The sequence below is a fragment of the Brachyhypopomus gauderio genome, chromosome 7 (assembly GCF_052324685.1).
Source record: "Brachyhypopomus gauderio isolate BG-103 chromosome 7, BGAUD_0.2, whole genome shotgun sequence".
NCBI classification, from domain to species: domain Eukaryota; kingdom Metazoa; phylum Chordata; class Actinopteri; order Gymnotiformes; family Hypopomidae; genus Brachyhypopomus; species Brachyhypopomus gauderio.
Window position 1 is genome coordinate 25,059,426 of NC_135217.1, and position 22,500 is coordinate 25,081,925.

The following is a 22,500-nucleotide window of genomic DNA, read 5'->3' on the forward strand; positions in this document are numbered from 1 at the left end:
CTCCCTCACTCTCTATGAATGCTGGTCTCTCTCTCACTCTCCATGAATGCTGGTCTCTCTCTCACTCTCCCTGAACACCAGTGTCTCCCTCACTCTCCAAGAATGCCGATCTCTCCATCACTCCCCATGAACGCTGGTCTCTCTCTCACTCTCCATGAACGCCAGTGTCTCCCTCACTCTCTATGAATGCTGGTCTCTCTCTCACTCTCCATGAATGCTGGTCTCTCTCTCACTCTCCCTGAACACCAGTGTCTCCCTCACTCTTCAAGAATGCCGATCTCTCTCTCACTCCCCATGAACACTAGTGTCTCTCTCACTTTCCATGAACACCAGTGTCTCCCTCACTCTCCGTGAACGCTGGTCTCTCTCTCATTCTCCATGAACGCCAATCTCTCTCTCACTCTCCATGAACACTAGTGTCTCCCTCACTCTCCATGAATGCTAGTCTCTCCCTAACTCTCCATGAACGCTGGTCTCTCTCTCACTCTCCATGAACACTAGTGTCTCCCTCACTCTCCCTGAACGCCAGTGTCTCCCTCACTCTCCATGAATGCTAGTCTTTCCCTAACTCTCCATGAATGCTGGTCTCTCTCTCTCTCACTCTCCATGAATGCCAATCACTTTCTCACTCTCCATGAACACTAGTGTCTCCCTCACTCTCCATGAATGCTGGTCTCTCTCTCACTCTCCCTGAACGCCAGTGTCTCCCTCACTCTCCATGAATGCTGGTCTCTCTCTCACTCTGCATGATTGCTGGTCTCTCTCTCACTCTCCCTGAACACCAGTGTCTCCCTCACTCTCCAAGAATGCCGATCTCTCCATCACTCCCCATGAACGCTGGTCTCTCTCTCACTTTCCATGAACGCCAGTGTCTCCCTCACTCTCTATGAATGCTGGTCTCTCTCTCACTCTCCATGAATGCTGGTCTCTCTCTCACTCTCCCTGAACACCAGTGTCTTCCTCACTCTCCAAGAATGCTGATCTCTCTCTCACTCCCCATGAACACTAGTGTCTCTCTCACTTTCCATGAACACCAGTGTCTCCCTCACTTTCCGTGAACGCTGGTCTCTCTCTCACTCTCCATGAATGCCAATCTCTCTCTCACTCTCCATGAACACTAGTGTCTCCCTCACTCTCCATGAATGCTAGTCTCTCCCTAACTCTCCATGAATGCTGGTCTCTCTCTCTCTCACTCTCCATGAATGCCAATCACTTTCTCACTCTCCATGAACACTAGTGTCTCCCTCACTCTCCATGAATGCTGGTCTCTCTCTCACTCTCCCTGAACACCAGTGTCTCCCTCACTCTCCAAGAATGCCGATCTCTCCATCACTCCCCATGAACGCTGGTCTCTCTCTCACTCTCCATGAACGCCAGTGTCTTCCTCACTCTCTATGAATGCTGGTCTCTCTCTCACTCTCTATGAATGCTGGTCTCTCCTTCACTTTCCATGAATGCTGGTCTCACTCTCCACAGTGGCCAGTCTCTCCCTGCTTCAGCTCCAATCTGTTTGTTACTAATCATTTACTTCATGCAATGGAAACTGATCCTCCTATTAATCCCCCTCTACCACTAAATATAGTGAACTGATCAACACAGTGTCAACTTTATAAGTGATTTATTTAAACTGCAAGAACCTGAGTCTTATGCAGTCTGTGCCGTCTCCTTTTTATGAAGCTCCAGTCAGTAGAGGGAAAGTCACATGTGAGAAGCCAGCTCACGTGTCTGTAGCCAGCTCACATGTCTGTAGCCAGCTCTTGTGTCTGTAGCCAGCTCACGTGCCTGTAGCCAGCTCACGTGCCTGTAGCCAGCTCACGTGTCTGTAGCCAGCTCTTGTGTCTGTAGCCAGCTCACGTGCCTGTAGCCAGCTCACGTGCCTGTAGTCAGCTCTTGTGTCTGTAGCCAGCTCACGTGCCTGTAGCCAGCTCACGTGCCTGCAGCCAGACCAGCCTGGTGTTTGGGTGTCTGGGTGTCTTCTGTTCCAGTGCAGGCTGTTGTGCACAGTAGTCCTGTTCACCAGTGGCGTCTAATGCAGATTTTGACATAATGAACTGGTCTGGTCTCTTAAGTGTGCTAGAGATGTCTGTGTGCTCTAGGTTTCTATTAGATGGAACTTTAGCTAGAGTCGGGAATCATTATCTGTTTCTGGGAGTTATATTTATAGCCACTGGAAGGATCAGTCATCAGGTTACAGTGTCAATATTGTTTAATTTTCTTCCTGAACACCTGTGCATTCCTTCTGAGAGGCACATGGAGTGAGAGAAAAGAGCCCCTTATTGCGCACACATACACACACACACACACACACACACAAACACACACACACACACACACACAGAAGTAATGTGCCTGCATAAATAGATGGTGTGATTAGGGGCTAAATCTCTGTTGGCCTCAGGAATAGAGGTTCACAAAGACATGTACGTTTGCTCACACGTTTCCTCTGTGCAAATTCACTTCATTACTGCCCTTGATTTCCCATGGTTCTCTCTGTTCCACCTCACATGCTACACTTCCTGCTTTATTTGGGGTTTTACAGCCCCTCCCAGACATGCATATGTTTGCTCTCAGTCTCATTAAGCCAGCCGCTTGCGAGGGTTGGTTCCGTCTTTCTCCACTGTGAGAGAGTGGCCTGTGATTATAGCTGTCGGAGTGGCACGTGCAGGAATTCCACGGGCACACTGCAGACCACCTGAAGCAGTACTATGGCAACCATTTGTGTTGTTTTTGAAATACACTGGTTACCATGGAGCTGGTATTAAGTGTATTATAATAAAAGTGATGTTTGATCAGCGTCTCCGCTCCGTTCCCTCTGAAACCTGGGGGATGATTTTTCATTACTTTAAGACATTAGCTTTTCTGTCTCAACAGCAAAACAATCCTGTTAGGTGTGTGTGTGTGTGTGTGTGTGTGTGTGTGTGTGTGTGTGTGTGTGTGTGTGTGTGTGTGTGTGTGTGTGTGTGTGTGAAAGCAATGCTATTGAAGTAAACAGTACAGTAGTACATTATTTAGTAATCAATACTGTAAAGTAGATATAAATGACACTCCAGGAGGCAGAACACAAGCGTTTCCTACCTGTAGAATTGATGTAATTCCTACCTGTAGAATTGATGTAATTCCTACCTGTAGAATTGATTTAATTCCTACCTGTAGAATTTGTTGTAACTGTGCTTTACTGAGATACTCAGATCAACTGCCGACAACAAAATGCAATAAAGGAGACTATGAAACTATCCACTGAAACTCTGCTATAGGGTTGTACACTGAAACACTGCTATAGGGTTGTACACTGAAACACTGCTATAGGGTTGTACACTGAAACACTGCTATAGGGCTGTACACTGAAACATTGCTATAGGGCTGTACACTGAAACTCTGCTTTAGAGCTGTACACTGAAACACTGCTTTAGGGCTGTACACTGAAATACTGCTATAGGGCTGTACACTGAATCTCTGCTATAGGGTTGTATGCTGAAAGCAACCAACAGTCTCAGAGCAGCTACTAATTCAGCAGACTGAGACTGTATTCACAGAACTGTATTATGGAAACAGGATAATGATTTAAACAAACTTTAAACCCATATCAGAGAAACCAATAATCACAAGCTATTGCCTATATAGCTACTGCCTGACCTGGACAAGGTTCCTCTTAAAGTACTTGTGGAGTGGAGAGATTGAAGAAGCTTGTGAGGATGCCATTAGACCATTAAAGAAGCTCCAGACATTCAGGGCAAAGACCAGCAGTTACGGTGTATCACTGCCAAACAGACGAACACAGAACGACCCAAATCTGCCGTTTTTTGAGATAAGCCAAAAAGCGCCGTTGTGTCTCGTAGAAAAGCGTTTTATTGTATGACAGAACGCTTTGGCCTCAATACAAAACACTGTGTTTGGCAAAGTCCAACACCAGTGAATTCTGCTCCCTGCTGCGGTGATGTTTGTCTTTGGCAGACTCGGGGCTTTGGGAGAGACGGACAGAGGCTAGAACAGAAGAGGAACACACAGATTGATTCCTGAAGAGCATATACTGCCCCCTAGAGGACAAGAAGGAGAATTACTCTTCACTGTATCAGAGAGCATAGACCAGTGCCAGAATAAAGGCAGCATCACTAAACAACTGAGAGCTTAAATGTTATTGAGTGTTTTGGTCAGTGACCTAAACGTAGGTTCAGCTTCCATTTCCCCTGTTCATTCGTCTCTAACTGAGCCTAACGGAGTAATGCCGTGTCTTAAGGAGATCTACCCAGCTAAAACGTCTGACTGCAATAATTCAGACACATGACATGCTTTGGCTTAACACTGTTGGCATCATGCACCATTACATTTCACAGGTTTGTTTTTCATTTGCTGTTATTTTATGGCCCTGTGAGGTTGCCAGGGAGACCGAGCGGGTTCCAGCCAAAGACCGAAATTCCAGAATGGACATTAGACAGGAGCAGGCCGTGATCCCGCCTCCCCGTTCCAGCCCCGCCCCACTGCTCATGACGCGCCCCGCCCACTCACGCACAGCCTTGTGTTTTCCTTGCAGATGTGGGAGGTTTCTTCGAGGCAGGCACCCTTGTCAGGTACAACCTGTCCCCGGAGCCGGGGTCGGCCGGCACCTCCTCCCAGGCGGTGGAGGCGAGCAGGTCGCCCGACACCAACCTGACGCAGGAGGAGTTGGCGTTCAGCTTCAGCACCTCCGCCACCCCCAGCATTCTCGTGTACGTCGGCTCCAGGACCCACGACTACATGGCCGTAGTCCTGAGGCACAACGGTATGACACAGCAGGACAAAGCCGTGTGTGTGTGTGTGTGTGTGTGTGTGTGTGTGTGTGTGTGTGTGTGTGTGTGTGTGTGTGTGTGTGTGTGTGTGTGTGTGTGTGTGTGCACGGAGCAGGGGAGGGAGGTCATATTTTCTCAACTTCTGTGTTGGCGATCGTTACAGTTTAACGACTTCCTCTGAGTGTATTTTAGCAGATCATTTGTTTATTCATTTAGTAGGCACACCAGTCTGTAGCTTTTCTTGATTAATTCAGTACCTTTTTTAACTAACTAAGTAATATTTAATGGCTGCTCATCACAGTATCTCTCATTTTGTCTCACACACACAGAAAGAAACAAACTAGTATGAATGATTTCTACTTCATTAGTGATGTTCTTTGAGTTTAAAAATCAGACCAATTGTGTGTGTGTGTGTGTGTGTGTGTGTGTGTGTGTGTGTGTGTGTGTGTGTGTGTGTGTGTGTGTGTGTGTGTGTGTGTGTGTGTGTGTGTGTGTGTGTGTGTGTGTGATGAATGGCTGTGTATATGTGGGAAATAGCAGGTCCTGGCTCTTTCAGAGTGGCCCTCTGAGAGTTGAGAGGAATGAAGCTCTCACACCTAATTTCTGAAGCTAAAGAAAACAAACTTATTTTTCATGCCTGTTCCGTGTGGTGCGTTAAGTAGTTAGGCAGCGTCTGATGAAGTGTGGGTATTATAATTATGCCTCACTGCACCTAAATATAATATTTGTGTTGCAACTCTTCTTTTGTTCTTGTTTCTTTGTAAAGTATTTATTCGTTATTAAAAGTGCTTTTAATAAGTCGCTCCTGTGACCTGAAGGGAGCTATTTGTGGCTGTGCTGCGCTGTTGCGAAAACTCACCCAGAGCAGCAGCGGGGCTCCGTGATACTGATGTGCTCGCTCATGCACGCCCCCACGTGCACGCCCCCACGTGCACGCCCCCACGTGCACGCTCCCACGTGCACTTCACACTCTGCTCAGCTTGATCGATTTTGGGTGTCTGCAGGTTCACTCTATTTTCTTACTTGATCCATGAACCAAATGAGGTTATTTACTACAGTCCTCCATGTGGTCGTTCATGTGTTCAGCAAAGCAGCCGCACGCGGTGAAAACAAGGCGGCTACACACGCTGTAGGTGAAACTACGTGATTGGGTGTATACTGATACTGATACTGTATACTGTATACTGATACTGATATACTGATATACTGATATACTGATTATGGAGTAGATCCAGTACCTCTCCCTCTATCTCTCCCCTTCTCTCTCTAATTCTCTCTCTTCATCACTCTCTCATCCTCTCTCACATCCCTTTCTCTCGATCTCAACTCCCCCAGGGACTCTCCAGTTGCGCTATAACCTTGGCGGCCTGTCTGAGCCCTTCACCATCGACCTGGACCAGAGGAACCTGGCCAACGGACAGCCTCACAGCGTCAACATCAGCCGCACACACAGGGACGTGCAGGTCCAGGTGAGACGATCCGTCCCCGTCCGCCCACCTGCTGTCAGGTGCCATTCAGAAGACCTCGGGACAGTTCCTCGGGCCATCTGCTCGTCCTGCCCTGACTGGAGGGGGGCGGGTGGCCGTGCCCCAGGCAGACGTGGGGGTGTAGTGTAGTCAGGGGTGAGAGGTGGCAGGAAAAAGCTCCACACACGGTCCCTGTGCGTCATGGCAGAGCTGGGCGGCTCGGTTTCTACCAGACAGCTGTACAGGGAGAACCGCCAGTGATGACAGTGACAGGAAGATAACGCCAAGGAGACGTGACCCAGACACATCTCTCCTTCCCACTCTGCTGTTTGCACTCTCTCTCTCTCTCTCTCTCTCTCTCTCTCTCTCTTTCTCTCTCTTGCTCTCTCTCACTCTCTGATCTCTCTCTGTCTCTCCCTCTCTCTCTCCCTAATCTCTCTCTGTTTTTCTCTCTCTCTTTAATCTCTCTGTTTGTTTCTCTCTCTCTCTCTGTCCTCATCTCTTTCACGGTTCTCTAGCTCCAATATTTCGTCCTTGCCCAACCCCCCCCCCCCCCTTCCCTGTCAAACAGTGACACAGAGTCCCAGTTCACTGCTACATGCCCCTACATCAGCTCTCCCGTGAGCGCAGAGGTGCAGCAGCAGAAGGCTTTATAATCTCCCCCGAGGGGCTTTTTGAATCTTAACTTCCCATTGTCAGCCCAGGCCCCTGCACAAGAGCACAAGGGCAGGGAGTTAGTGGAGGGTGTGGCCTGAGGGGGCAGGTGGTAAAGGGAGGGTGTGGCCTGAGGGGGCAGGGGGTAAGCGGAGGGTGTGGTCAGCTGGAGGGCAGTGGACAGTGGCACTGAGTGTCAGCAAAGTGAAACACAGATTCATCTTTCACAGTTTCGCAGTGTGTGTGTGTGTGTGTGTGTGTGTGTGTGTGTGTGTGTGTGTGTGTGTGGTGTGTGTGTGTGTGTGTGTGTGTGTGTGTGTGTGTGTGTGGTAGACATACAGTGTGCATTCTCTTGCCATGCATCCCTCCTGCCTGATATCAGGTGTCAGCATTGCAGGTCCTCTTTAGTGATGCTGATGTGGGTTTAGTGCAGTCAGCCAGCCTGCCGTCACTCTACCTGCTCTGGTACCATCTCAGTCCACAACAGCAGCAGGAGCCCATTCAGTTGGTGCTTCTATAGCCTCTCACATAAACTCTGCTCAGGTGTGAGAGTTTAGAACTGAGCCTGCAGGGAGGTGCCAGAGCCCCAGGCTTGGAGCTGGGGTGTCTTCTCTGTGTCCCCGAGTTGCAGGCTTGGAGCTGGGGTGTTTTCTCAGTGTCCCCGAGTTGCAGGCTTGGAGCTGGGGTGTTTTGTCAGTGTCCCAGAGCCCCAGGCTTGGAGCTGGGGTGTCTTCTCAGTGTCCCAGAGCTCCAGGCTTGGAGCTGGGGTGTCTTCTCAGTGTCCCAGAGCCCCAGGATTGGAGCTGGGGTGTCTTCTCAGTGTCCCAGAGCCCCAGGCTTGGAGCTGGGGTGTCTTCTCAGTGTCCCAGAGCCCCAGGCTTGGAGCTGGGGTGTCTTCTCAGTGTCCCAGAGCCCCAGGCTTGGAGCTGGGGTGTCTTCTCAGTGTCCCAGAGCCCCAGGCTTGGAGCTGGGGTGTCTTCTCAGTGTCCCAGAGCCCCAGGCTTGGAGCTGGGGTGTCTTCTCAGTGTCTCAGAGCCCCAGGCTTGGAGCTGGGGTGTCTTCTCAGTGTCCCAGAGCCCCAGGCTTGGAGCTGGGGTGTCTTCTCAGTGTCCCAGAGCCCCAGGCTTGGAGCTGGGGTGTCTTCTCAGTGTCCCAGGGTCGGAGACCAGAGGAATACAGTACAGAACCTCAACTGCGCTACGTCTTGTTTTTCATTATTTTTTGCCATTTTCAACCATTTACTGTAACAGAGCAGCTGAATTGTTCGTGCTCTCCCCCGAGCCTTAGAAATCTTCGGAGAGTTTTGCACCCGTAGGCAATTAGTGGTGAACTCCTTAACAGAAGGAAGCGTTTATTCATTTAGGATAATGAATGTCTTGCCGGCGGGTCACTATTAAAGCGTCTTGCGGGGCCCTTTGTGCCGTTCCCAGGCTCTGTGGAGCCAGGATAAAAGAGCTGCACTTTCATCAAACGCAGCGAGTGAGCAGCCGGGCTGAGAGGCCCGTGTGAGGAGGGGCACCACGGGAGGTCTCGTCCCAGGATCGGGTCTCCCACGCTCTCCGGTCCTCCACACCTGCTCTACGCCTTCAGCCTCACGAGCAGCTCCAAACGTCTGGGCCGCCGCGGCTGAGCCGAGCCGTCGTGGCCAGCCTGGGCATCTTCCTCTGGGCAACAGCGTGGTGGAGAGTGCCTTCCGCCCCCTACCTCCAGCCAGGGAGTTCCCAGGATGGAGATTAATTATGGTGGTGCTTGTAGGACAGCTTCTCTCCCCTGGGAGCTTCCAGTAGGTAGGCTCCTCCCTGAACCAGCCATTAGTCCCTCTGATGAAGGTAAATATGCCGACAGCTATTCAGATTTTTCACATTATTCCCCCACCAACTTACACCAACTGTTGACGTTCTCGGCACGGACAGGAAGTCCCTGGAGACACCGTGGGAGGAATTAGATCACGTCCTCACTGCGCTCTTGGGACGGTTTACCTAACGCAAGCTCACCGGGAGGCACGGCGTTACAAACTGGCTCGCGTTTATCAACCCGACACATCGAAGAACAAATTAATGCCCAATCCTGCTGCATATTATTGGAGCTAACGCGCCGGTATTTGTCCACACACGGTGGCCTGTTGCTATTCAGCTTCACACCGGTGCTGAGAGACGAAGATTAGGAATGTCCAGGATAGCCCAGCAGCACCGGCAAGACCTAAATGTCATCTACCACAAATAATGAATTTTAATACCAGAGATTCATTGTAATACCAGGATGGCTATAATGTCTCATACTAAGAGTGTCAGTACAAAGTCATTAATGTTGTCAGTAATGTCAGAATTTGTGTATGTCTGTGTATGATAAACAGACACTCTGTGACCCAGGCATCATAAAGTGGGCTTGAAACTGAAACTGATCAATCAATCAATCAATCAAATTTTATTTATATAGCGCTTTTTACAACAGTTGTTGTCACAAAGCAGCTTTAAAAGTGCCGAGTCCTAGCCCCCAGTGAGCAAGCTGATATATATAAGTCAAAATCATACAATGGCAACAGCTGCTAACAGCTGCATCTCAGCTACAGCTAGATTCAGGCTAACACATGGAACTAGATCCCAGCTAACACACAGAATTAGATCCCAGCTAACACATAGAACTAGATCCCAGCTAACACATAGAACTAGACCCCAGCTAACACATGGAACTAGACCCCAGCTAACACACGGAATTAGATCCCAGCTAACACATAGAACTAGACCCCAGCTAACACATGGAACTAGACCCCAGCTAACACACAGAATTAGACCCCAGCTAACACATAGAACTAGATCCCAGCTAACACATGGAACTAGATCCCAGCTAACACATAGAACTAGACCCCAGCTAACACATGGAACTAGACCCCAGCTAACACACAGAATTAGACCCCAGCTAACACATAGAACTAGATCCCAGCTAACACATGGAACTAGACCCCAGCTAACACATGGAACTAGATCCCAGCTAACACATAGAACTAGATCCCAGCTAACACACAGAATTAGATCCCAGCTAACACATAGAACTAGATCCCAGCTAACACATGGAACTAGATCCCTGCTAACACATAGAACTAGATCCCAGCTAACACATGGAACTAGATCCCAGCTAACACATAGAACTAGATCCCAGCTAACACATAGAACTAGATCCCAGCTAACACATGGAACTAGATCCCAGCTAACACATAGAACTAGATCCCAGCTAACACATAGAACTAGATCCCAGCTAACACATAGAACTAGATCCCAGCTAACACATGGAACTAGATCCCAGCTAACACATAGATCTAGATCCCAGCTAACACATAGAACTAGATCCCAGCTAACACATGGAACTAGATCCCAGCTAACACATGGAACTAGATCCCAGCTAACACATATAACTAGATCCCAGCTAACACATGGAACTAGATCCCAGCTAACACATAGAACTAGATCCCAGCTAACACATAGAACTAGATCCCAGCTAACACATGGAACTAGATCCCAGCTAACACATAGAACTAGATCCCAGCTAACACATATAACTAGATCCCAGCTAACACATGGAACTGGATGCCAGCTAACACATAGGACTATATCAGCAAGAATATGTTAATCAGAGACAACACTCACTCAAGCTTTATTTCAGACCTTTCAGTAACAAATTAATGTATACAGCATCAATTATAAGGTGTCACAAAAATTAACTTTTAATTCTTGGCAGTGAACAATATCGATCAGTGTGTATATCAATAATTTGTCCAGCAGATGGAGCTGACACACACACTGGAAGCCAGGCAACTGGAGGAGACAATTTTGCTTGGTCTTTTTCCTGTGGCTTTTCTGTGCAACAGGGAGGTTTTAGTGATGTAATGTTTTGTGCCGTAATATCGTGACGTGGGCTTTGGTTGTGTCCATCTTTACATGTTGGTTTCCACTCGTGTGTGTGTGTGTGTGTGTGTGTGCGTCTTCCCCTAGTTGGACCACTATCCTTCTGTCAGCTACACCCTGCCTGAGGCCTCAGACACCCAGCTCAACCTGGTCAAGACCCTCTTCCTGGGAAAGGTCCATGGTAAGTTCTCTGCGTTCCCCTTTGATTCCCAGTGCACTTGTGGCACGGGGGCAGCTGTAAGCCAGGATCTGCCTGCAGTGTGCATGCACTGAGACTGCAGAGACATGTCCTGAGACAGGCACCGTGACGTCCTGAGACATGTCCTGAGACAGGCACCGTGACGTCCTGAGACATGTCCTGAGACAGGCACCGTGACGTCCTGAGACATGTCCTGAGACAGGCACCGTGACGTCTTGAGACATGTCCTGAGGTGGCAGATGACCGTGTATGTATCATGGATTTGTTTTTCATTGATCTGTGTGAGGTGTGGCGTAACCGAGCACATGTAATGTATGCTTAGTGAAGGTTGTACACTGTTCTAAGTGGTTTTCGGTAGCTGTGGCTGTGGTTATTTGGACATGAATAAACACGATTGACTGATTCTACGCTGATATCTTCTGTTAGGAATCTTGTTCTCTTATTACATAAAGGAATGCACAAAAGATTCCACATTTGCTTTGGGGAAAGGTTGTCAACGGTAAATCATATTTTCAAATTATTAGTTTCCTCAAAATTCTTTGTAATTCATCACTTTCTCCACTAGATGATGATCAAACACTGCGGTGTACTCAGATAATTAAAAAAATGTTTTTCATGTTCCATAGATGTCCATAGTTTTTGTGATGTTTTCTAACTTTATTTTAACGTTCAATCTACTGTGTTATAGAAGCCTACAGTCTACAGTGTTATAGAAGCCTACAGTGTACAGTGTTATAGAAGTGTATCTACAGTATTATAGAAGTCTACAGTCTACAATAGAAGTATGGCTACAGTGTTATAAAAATGTATCTACAGTGTTATAGAACTGTATTTACAGTGGATCTTTCTCTTGTAGTAGGTGTTAGATTGACTCCTGTCATGCTTGTGAAAAGTTTCTTGTCTCTTCTTGTTTTAAATGCTACAGTCTGGTTTTGGGGTCTCAGTTAAACTCTGAAGCTGAGAAAATCATTTTCTGGTAAAATATGAGAGCGGACTACGCCCTGTGTGACATACAGCCAATGAAACATGCAAGCACAGAAGCAGTGCTTCCTAAGATGATCAGTGTGGGCCATTCTGAGGGGGCGGGGTCTGTGCTCCACGGGCCTGTCTAAGGGGGTGTGGTCTGTGCTGCTTGGACCTTTCTAAAAGGGCAGAGAGTGTGCTGCATGGCAGTTCCTGACCATGGTAGAGCTGTTGTAGAACATCTGTCTGATGGAGGTTCTGCTCATCCAGCACCAACTACAGGCCAAGGATCAGGTGTACAGAGCGTTTGATCAGACGCAGCGATTCAGAAGAGCGTTTAACCCTGGATTATTCTGAATTATTCTGGATTATTCTGGGTCTGAATAGTGTAAGACAAGTGTACGAATAGTCTAAGCCAAGGAATGTGTGTTTCTGATCACATTCGATAAGAAAACATACTTCTGTGAGATGACAGTAAAATAATCCTTTGTGCACACTGCAGTAAACCAATCAAATCACTTTCTATTAAGACGTGTTAAGCACAAAGCTGCGGATTTCCTGATTTCCTGCACATTGCACATTTTTTCTGACCTTTAAGCTGAGGTCTTGGTTGATTTAAACTGAAGGGGTGTGTTCTCTGGTCCAGTTAACAGTGGGGTTAGCATGCTGTGTAACCATACAGCAGTCCCTGAGTTACTGTACATATTCTAATCAGCTGTCTGTGTGTTAACTGTGTTCCTCCAGCTGAGAGAGGATCAGTCATCCGGTTTGGTTTCGTGTTGTTTAATAGGACACCTTTACGGTCCAGACCTCCTAATGTCCTTCACTGTAATGTAATCAGTGATATTTTATGATCCCGACAAGGGGTGAGTTCATCCTTCTCATCCTCTACTGCCACTGCATGCGGTCACGTCATCCTCGCCAGTGTGCGCTGATGTCATCCTCGCCAGTGTGCGCTGATGTCATCATCTCCTGTGTGTACTGATGTCATCATCTCCTGTGTGTACTGATGTCATCATCTCCTGTGTGTACTGATGTAATCATCTCCTGTGTGTACTGATGTCATCATCTCCTGTGTGTACTGATGTCATCATCTACTGTGTGTACTGATGTCATCATCTCCTGTGTGTACTGATGTCATCATCTCCTGTGTGTATTGATGTCACCCTCTCCTGTGTGTATTGATGTCACCATCTCCTGTGAGTAATGATGTCATAATATCTTCTGTGTAATGATTTCATCCTCTCTTGTATGTCCTGATGTCATCATCTCCTGTGTGTAATGATGTCATCCTCTCTTGTATGTCCTGATGTCATCATCTCTTCTGTGTACTGATGTCATCATCTCCTGTGTGTAATGATGTCACCATCTCTTCTGTGTACTGATGTCATCATCTCCTGTGTGTAATGATGTCATCTTCTCTTCTGTGTACTGATGTCATCATCTCCTGTGTGTAATGATGTCATCCACTCTTGTATGTCCGGATGTCATCATCTCCTGTGTGTTCTGATGTCATCATCTCCCGTGTGTACTGATGACATCATCTATTTTGTGTACTGATGGCATCATCTCTTCTTTGTACTGATGTCATCTTCTCCTGTATGTAATGATGTCATAATCTCTTCTGTGTACTGATGTCATCATCTCCTGTGTGTAATGATGTCACCATCTCTTCTGTGTACTGATGTCATCATCTCCTGTGTGTAATGATGTCATCTTCTCTTCTGTGTACTGATGTCATCATCTCCTGTGTGTAATGATGTCATCCACTCTTGTATGTCCGGATGTCATCATCTCCTGTGTGTTCTGATGTCATCATCTCCCGTGTGTACTGATGACATCATCTATTTTGTGTACTGATGGCATCATCTCTTCTTTGTACTGATGTCATCTTCTCCTGTGTGTACTAATTTCACCATTTCCTGTGTACACAGCTGTCATCCTCTCCTCCTCCTCATGAACCAATGTCTTCCTCATTCTCCCATCCTCCCTTCGAACACCACCAGATAACATTCAGATGCTTGTCAGCAGGCCTGTGAGCTGGTGGGCAGGTCAAACTAACAGCTCCACCCCACCTCCACCTCCCTCCATCCTCCCTCACTGTATGGCCAAGGTCATGTTGCTGCAGGAATGTAGAAGGAACGTGTGATGTGCACAGACACGTGGATGACTTTTGTGTCAGGGAGAGTATTAGGTGTGTGTGTGTGTGTGTGTGTGTGTGTGTGTGTGTGTGTGTGTGTGTGTACTTCTCCCTGTTTATTTTTGCCATCATTTAAACTTAATCTGACCTAATTTTTTTTTACAATACATTTCTAAAAATTATCCTCAAGTGCTTTTCTTTTTTTATTTGATTCCAAAACATTTAATTTGTGGGTATTAATGTACCACCTTCTCCTTGCTTGACCTCCGTGTCATTACTTGAAGTCCCATTACCAGATACTCAGCCCTCCTGTTTGCTGTCTGCTGCTATTGGTTGCACTGAGTATCCAACAAACAGCACGTAAGTCTTGGTCCTCTGTCAGGTCCTCTGTTGTTTTAGCGGTTGTAACACGACGTTGCACAATCAGAGTGCGGACACGCGTGCTGAGTATGGCAGTCTTCATAAGAAGGGCTTGTACAATTAATACAATTAACAGCTTCATGTAACGAAACGGATGATGTACGGACAACGCGAGAATGACGAGATATGACGACAAAGTTAAAGAAACTAAACCAGACAAACTAGATATTTGCTGGAACTTACCACATACATACCACAACAAACGAAATGTAGACATGATTGACACGGAGGGTGGAGCCAACCCTGACAGCAGTGGCATAATGACCATATAAATGTATTTTTTCAAGTTTCTTTATTAGAATACAATCACAAGACAGGAAATACATACCCAAATAAAAAACAGTTTTCAGAACCAAATGGCTTTTATTTTGGACAGACTAGTCCATACACAGTCATGACCCAACTGCTGAATTACACTGCTGAATTATCGGGTTTTGTGCACTGTAATTTTTACTTTGATAGTAGCCAAATGCATTTGACAGATAAGGTCCTTTTCAGGGCCAAGCTTGTGACAGTCCTCTGCAAAACCACCACACCACCCTGTTTCTCTCCTTCCCTCTTGGTGGACTGGGGAACATTTATCTGCCATGGCATCTCTGTGATCAGCTGCACTGTCTACCACCTCCCAATGAACCCTAGCAGGGCTCTGGTAGAGCTACTGCAGTATGGCCACATTACCCTTTAAACAGCCCAGCGTGTTCATTCTGTGTTTAAGTGTCTGTTTACTGATTTATTACGTAAAGATTCTTTCTCACCCCCAAGGTCACTTCATAAAGAACCCATAGTGGCAAGGAGAAAAACATCAAGGAGATAAAGTGTTGGATGAAAAGTCTTTAATGATTAGTTGAAGGATACGGTAAGAGGAGAGCAACCCAGGAGAGACTGGGGGAGACTAGGGGAGACTGGGGGAGACTAGGGGAGACTAGGGGAGACTGGGGGAGACTGGGGGAGACTGAGGAGACTAGGGGAGATGGGGGAGACTGGGGGAGACTAGGGGAGACTGGGGGAGACTAGGGGAGACTGGGGGAGACTGGGGGAGATGGGGGAGACTAGGGGAGACTGGGGGAGACTAGGGGAGACAGGGGAGACTGGGGGAGACTAGGAGAGACTAGGGGAGACTGGGGGAGATGGGGGAGACTAGGGGAGACTAGGGGAGATGGGGGAGACTGGGGGAGATGGGGGAGACTAGGGGAGACTAGGGGAGACTAGGGGAGATGGGGGAGACTGGGGGAGATGGGGGAGACTAGGGGAGACTGGGGGAGACTAGGGGAGACTGGGGGAGGTAATTCTGGAGTTGTGCTGCAGTGGTGTTGAGCTCCTTGAGCAGCATGCGTGAGGCACAGATTACTGCTGGAAGACGTGAGGGTGCCAGGAGGCATACAGAGATGGAGAGATGGAGCATGACCAAGCAGAGCCTGCAGTGTGAGAGAGGATTTTACATTTTGTATATACCCAACTCATGAAGATAAGTAATGAAGAGAACAGGAGTAATATGAGCTGTGTGTGTATGTGTGTCACTACTGTAGCAGTTCAGTGTGTGTGTGTGTGTGTGTGTGTGTGTGTGTGTGTGTGTGTGTGTGTGTGTGTGTGTGTGTGTGTGTGTGTGTCACTACTGTAGCAGTTCAGTGTGTGTGTGTGTGTGTGTGTGTGTGTCACTACTGTAGCAGTTCAGTGTGTGTGTGTGTGTGTGTGTGTGTCACTACTGTAGCAGTTCAGTGTGTGTGTGTGTGTGTGTGTGTGTGTCACTACTGTAGCAGTTCAGTGTGTGTGTGTGTGTGTGTCACTACTGTAGCAGTTCAGTGTGTGTGTGTGTGTGTGTGTGCGTGTGCGTGTGAGTATTCTAGCAGATCTGTGTGTGAGTGTGTGTGTGTGTCACTACTGTAGCAGATCAGTGTGTGTGTGTGTGTGTGTGTGTGTGTGTGTGTGAGTACTGTGTGTGTGTGTGTGTGTCTGTCTGTGTGTGTCTGTGTGTGTGTGTGTGTGTGTGTGAGAGAGAGAGAGAGAGAGAGAGAGAGAGTACTGTGTGTGTGTCAGCAGAATGTTCAGTGTATTGAGGTCTGTTCAGATGCAGTAAGACCTATAGGGAATGACAGTACAGGAGCTGATGAAGTGATGGGGTGGTGTTTTAGTGTCATTAATATTCAGAGTTGCCAAGATGAAAGCAGAGGAAGTGAGGGATTAGATGTGGCTCCAGAGAAAGGGGAGAAGCAGGAATTTCTAACAGCTTTGGTGGGTTTAGCCTCCACACCATCAATGACAACAGCAAGCTTGGACCGTTTTCGGGTGATATTGAGATGACCACTAGTCAGACAGTAAGACTACACAGACAGCTGAGTCAGTACCACAGGGATAAAAGTATTGGTTCCTTCCTCCCTCCCTGGCTCTCTCTCTTTCACTCTCTCTTTCTGTCTCTCTCCGCACTCTCCCCTCCTCTCCCCCTCCGGAACCAATCGATCCGTTTCATCAGTGAGGGATAGGCAGATCAATACTGGGTCCTGTCTAGCTTCCCACCACAGCCAGACCTAAGAATACTTTTTAGCATGTATGTGTGCTCATCTCTCACCACACAAGGTTATGGCTTTTTTCCTCTATTTTACACTGCAACAGGACTGTTGATTTACCACTCACAGGTCTTGAGTTCCAGGAGTTTGTTTAGGTTCTTGAAAAGCTCTTAATTTTAAGATCTCTTTTGTTTGTGACGTTCGCTCTGCAGTGAATCGCTCTGTTCTTGGTTTGAACTCACCCAGTTTACACTGAGGCATCGGGGTGGTCTCCGGCCTCCTCAGCCAGGCTAGATTACAGACGTCAGAGGGACGGCAGCATGGCTTATATGAGTACGAGCTTCATTAGCACATTAAGCAGCCATTGGCCTCTCAGCAGTGGCACTGCGGTGAAGCCTGGGCGAAGTGAGTAAGTGTATGCTAATTACTGCAAAGCAGCGTCTGCTAATGAAACTGCCGCCTGGAATACAGCCCCTGGGGACGCCATCTGTGATGAACTCCATCTGTGACGGAGGCACTGTACGAGTTGCTTCTGTTATGCGCTCACAATTCTGAGGCTGGGGAAACGTGTTCTGCACCAGAGTCTCTGTCTGCCGTGTCTACAGCAGCTCCAGACTAAATGTCCAGACCAGCCACTAAACATGCAGATAGGTCACTGACATGGACCAGCTACTAAACACACAGAGCAGCCACTAAATGTGCAGACTAACCGCTAACATGCAGACCAGCCACTGGCACAGAGCATAACAATTCAACCCTTGGATCGTTGGATAGGGGCTTTTTTCTGAGGCATGTCTCTTCTCAAGGGTCTGTATGGTGGGTAGTGGAGATGGTTGGTGGTGGAGATGGTGAAGAAGATGGTTGAAATGGTGGGTGGTGGAGATTTTTCCTAGTTTCCTAGCTACGCCTCATTGTCAGTCCTGCTCTCCTGCCGTAGAGACTACACATATGGCTCTGATGGTGCTGGGGGGGGTACTCACCTGAGACAGTGTACTTGTGCAAATATCCTGCTGGGCATTGATGGGATGGATTCCAAATTCATCTCATATTTTTATATTGTAGTTAGTAGAATGTTCTATATATTTATGATGATATTTTTAATGTGTATTTATTGATGATGGAACCATTTTGTATAATCCAATCACTGGATTGTGAGGCAGAATGTTTAATGAATGTAAACATTTCAATTAGATTACTGCACATTTCGTACTGTATAATAAATAATTAAGACTTGCACAGCATTTGAAGTCATGACTGTACAGTGAAGTCAGATTTACACCTTCTTCCCAAATATGCACTTTAACCATGAACCCCCAGATCTACACCTTTACAGATGACCCCCAGATCTAAAACTTTACCCTCCAGGTCTGTACCATTAAGACACTGGTTTTAGCCTAGTCTTAATTCTTGAGACTGTGTCAGAGACTTGGATTTTGGCAGCAATGTTTTTGCATAGTGTGGGAGCTTTAGAGCATCAGTCTGAGCCCCTGAAGTAGAATCCCTTATTGTAGACATTAATAATGAACCTGCACCTTCAGATAGAACCAAACATGATAGATCATAACAGACCAGGAGTTCACTATGGTATTGTGGGGAATAACCACTCTGTGCTTTGAAGGTCATTAGACATGTTTTATGATCAATAACTAATTTTACTGGGACCCGGCGCAGTGTAGGTAGGAGTGATAATACGTTTTAAGAAGAACTCTGGCTGCTGCATTTTGGAGCTCGAGATACGAGACATCGAGACATTACAGCAATCCACTCTGGAAGTGACATCTGAACTAGCTCTTCTGCAACATTTGTGAGGTCACATACTGATGTTGAACAAGAAGGCCTGGCTCTCAGTCTCTGCTCTAATTCATCCCAAAGGTGTTCTGTCGTTTTGAGGTCAGGACTCTGTGCAGGCCAGTCAAGTTCATCCACACCAGACACCAGCCATCCATGTCTTTATGGCTCTTGCTTTGTGCACTGGTGCACAGTCATGTTGGAAGAGGAAGGAGCCAGCTCCAAACTGTTCCCACAAAGTTGGGACCATGGAATTGTCTAAAATGTCTTGCTGAAGCATTCAGAGATCCTTTCACTGAATCTAAGGGGCCAAGCCCAGCTCCTGAAAAACAACCCCACATCATAATCCACCAAACTTTACACTTGGCACAATGCAGTCAGACAAGTACTGTTCTCCTGGCAACCGCCAAACCCAGACTCGTCCATCAGATCGCCAGATGTAGAAGTGTGATTTGTCACTCCAGAGAACACCACTGCAGCCTACATTTTGCATTGCACTCGGTGATGTATGGCTTGGATGCTGCCCGACCATGGAAACCCATTCCATGAAGCTCTCTGCACTCTGTTCTTGAACTAATCTGAAAGCCACATGAAGTTTGGATGTCTGTAGTAATTGGCTGACCCCGCACCATCAGTTTTCGTGACTTACCACTTCATAGCTGAGTTGCTGTTATTCCCAAACACTTCCATTTTCTTATAATACAGCTGACAGTTGACTATGGAATATTTAGGAGCGAGGAAATTTCACAACTGGATTTTTTGCACAGGTGGCATCTTATCACAGTTCCATGCTGGAATTCCCTGAACTCCTGAGAATGACCCATTCTTTCACAAATGTTTGTTAAAACAGTCTGCATGCCTAGGTGCTTAATTTTATAGACCTGTGGCCATGGAAGAAATTGGAACACCTGATTCCAATTATTTGGATGGGTGAGCAAATTCTTTTAGCAATGCAATTTATCTGCAATGTCCCAGGTGTAGGAAACGGCCCTACTGTTTACAGGGGATTTGAACAAGATACTGGGATTCATAATCACATCAGGACCTTTATCACACCCGAACCATTATTTTTCTGGTAAGATTAACAGACCATTGAGATACATTACAGTATTAGAGAGTGTGTGTATTTGGCTGCCCATGCGCTGACCTGAGAAGCACTTTTCTCAGAATAAAAGGCAAAACATCCCAGTGTCTGATGTCCTTCACATTCCTCAGTAATATTAAGCTGATATTTGTTCTTGATCAGCGTTCTTGACCGGTGGTTTGATAATTGCTAGTTTAGATAATCTTGGTATATAGTCAGTGTTGAGAATGCAGTTTATTATATTTAATAGAGGTTTTCTTCAGGCAGTATTTATTTAAAGTGAGTGAATGGGCAATGAATCTAGCAAGCAAGTTGAGATTAATTATATGAGTTCAGGATAACATAAGGCACTTCATTAACGTGGTTTTGGTATCTAGGTAACTGCATGATGCTACATTAATACTCTGAATATCATTATAATGGTTTTCATTTTCTTGCTGAAAAAATGATCATTACTACTATGTGATGTAATCTGAGTTTTTCTGTCAGTTTTGTTCCTAGTTAGTTGTGCTATTGAAATAAATAAAAGTAATTTCTATAATTAAGAAGGCTCTTCTTCAAAGCAAGCTGGAAGCCATTTGAGTGTTGGGTCTTAAATTGCAAATGTGATTATTACACCATGGAGTTCATTTTTTTCTCTAATTTCTAAAAGTGCAGCAACAGCATTGAGTGTGTAGTAAAAAGCTGACTGTGTTCATTTGATGAAGTTCTGCGGCTTTGAGGGTTTGCAAGTCAGAACTGATGAATCTGGGAGGTTTGCAGTAAAGCTGGATTCAGTGGCTGACATGATGTTGTCTGGTGTGGTAGTGAAGCTAGGTGACTATACTGTGGCTGATGCGTAGTTCAGACAGGATTGGTCTCTAAAGGTGCCAGACCGCTGTAGGATGGCTGTATTCATCAGTATTAAATGAAATCTATGTGTGGGTTGTATGGATGTTATAATAATAACTCCACTTATAATTACTCCACTGTCTACCCGAATAACTCAATTATAAAGGACATGTGCAGGGACCTGGTGGCCTGCCAGCACTAATACTAATACTGACGACTTCTTTTTCTTGGCTTCAAAAAGACTTCAATATTTTTTATAGTCATAACCAGTTTTCTGATTTATGCCTAACCCTCTATGGGAGAAATTATGAAACTGCAGTTTTTAAATTTCAACAAATAGTTATTTTAATTGTCTTTGGACCTAAAAACAATAATCAATTTTATTGTCCAAACTTTGACCTTTGACTTTTATTTTGGTCCGATCTCATTTATAAATTACTTTGACTCATTGGGGATAAAGTTTTTTCCAGTTTTTTATTTATTGATTTATTTATTTTAATTTTTTAGATTTTTATTTTTTGTTGTTATTTAAATAGGTTGGCATTTGGAGTATTGCTCCAACAAAATTTCATTGTTTGTGCAATGACAATAAAATAAATTTTATCTTATAATATCTTATCTTTAAATATCATTTTATGTAAGATTTTATGTAAATATTTTTTTATGTAAGATAACAACATAATGCAGCATCATCATCATAGAAACATCAAATTAAGCAACACCTTCAACATTTGTAGACTTTTTTGGTCTGGAATTACTTTTCTTGCTCCTGTTGTATAATGGACGTCACTGTCAGGACTGTGTTGCTGCTGGAACCAAGATCAGGTATCTCATTCACTCATATAACTCAAAGTTATATGCGATGCCCTTGTAGTCACAGAGCATGTACCGGTACTCTTTGTAACCCCACTTATGGGGCTCACGTGGGTTGTACAATTTCAGGCAAGTCTTTCCTTTATAAGGAACTATTTGCTCATCTACACTGAATGAATGAATGAATGAATGCTGTGAAGTGCAAGACTGAGCTAAGGCTTCAGCGTAAACAGTAGATCTCTGCACAGGTTTGCAGGCTGAGTTCCAGACTGTTATCACTCGAATATAGATTGGCTTTGGTTTGCTCCCATCTTCACACACGCATCACATTGACAATCCTGTCAATGTGTGCCAGCACATCTGTGTTGCTGCGAGCCCATTGACAGACATGTGTCAAGCAATCCCAATGAACTAACTCCTTATTAGAGAAATTCAGAGGTGAGTAAAGGTTAGATTGATCAACAATACATCAGCAGCCTCAAATAACAAAGGTTGTCCTGAATAATCACGGAGAATTGAGCTCTTTCGGTCTTGTAGATGTGATTGAACTAAGACAGCCGCTGCTTTGTATTCCGAGCAGAAATGCAAGAGACGTTTAGAGGTGTTTTACCAAACGCTCTCTTGTGGGGTGATGTGGGGCAAGGAGCTACAGGGGGAGGGGCCAGTCCACCCAGTCTGAAGTTCATTTGTCAGGACTTTCTTTTTTGACTTTGCACATTGTTGTCACGGTAGGCCGGCCCCAGTCTCTGAGGGAGACGCCCATTAACACACCCACTCATCACACACCCCTCCGTCCTTCCCAATGACCTTGTTATTGACCCTCATTACCAAATCACCTGCACCTGTTCCTTGTTCCCTCCCTTCACTACATAAACCCACAGGTCCGGCCTTACAGTGCTGTGCATTGGACTCACAACCTGAGACCGTCAACGATGCCCCCCCCCCCGACGCCTACCTCAGAGTGCTTGTTGACTCTTAG

General features: G+C 46.1%; 1 protein-coding gene across 3 annotated transcripts in view; it reads left to right on the forward strand.

The window, feature by feature from the left end:
- The window catches only part of cntnap2a (contactin associated protein 2a), a 342,082-nt gene that overhangs the window by 304,270 nt on the left and 15,312 nt on the right, over window positions 1-22,500 (forward strand). For 2 of the 3 annotated variants that reach the window (XM_077012789.1, XM_077012790.1), the window contains exons 19-21: window positions 4,529-4,756; window positions 6,099-6,232; window positions 10,870-10,963. In XM_077012789.1, the coding sequence (XP_076868904.1) occupies window positions 4,529-4,756; window positions 6,099-6,232; window positions 10,870-10,963 (456 nt within the window). Of the gene's footprint in view, window positions 1-4,528; window positions 4,757-6,098; window positions 6,233-10,869; window positions 10,964-13,878; window positions 15,382-22,500 lie in introns of those variants that run through there. The other variant, XM_077012791.1, reaches the window with a different exon arrangement.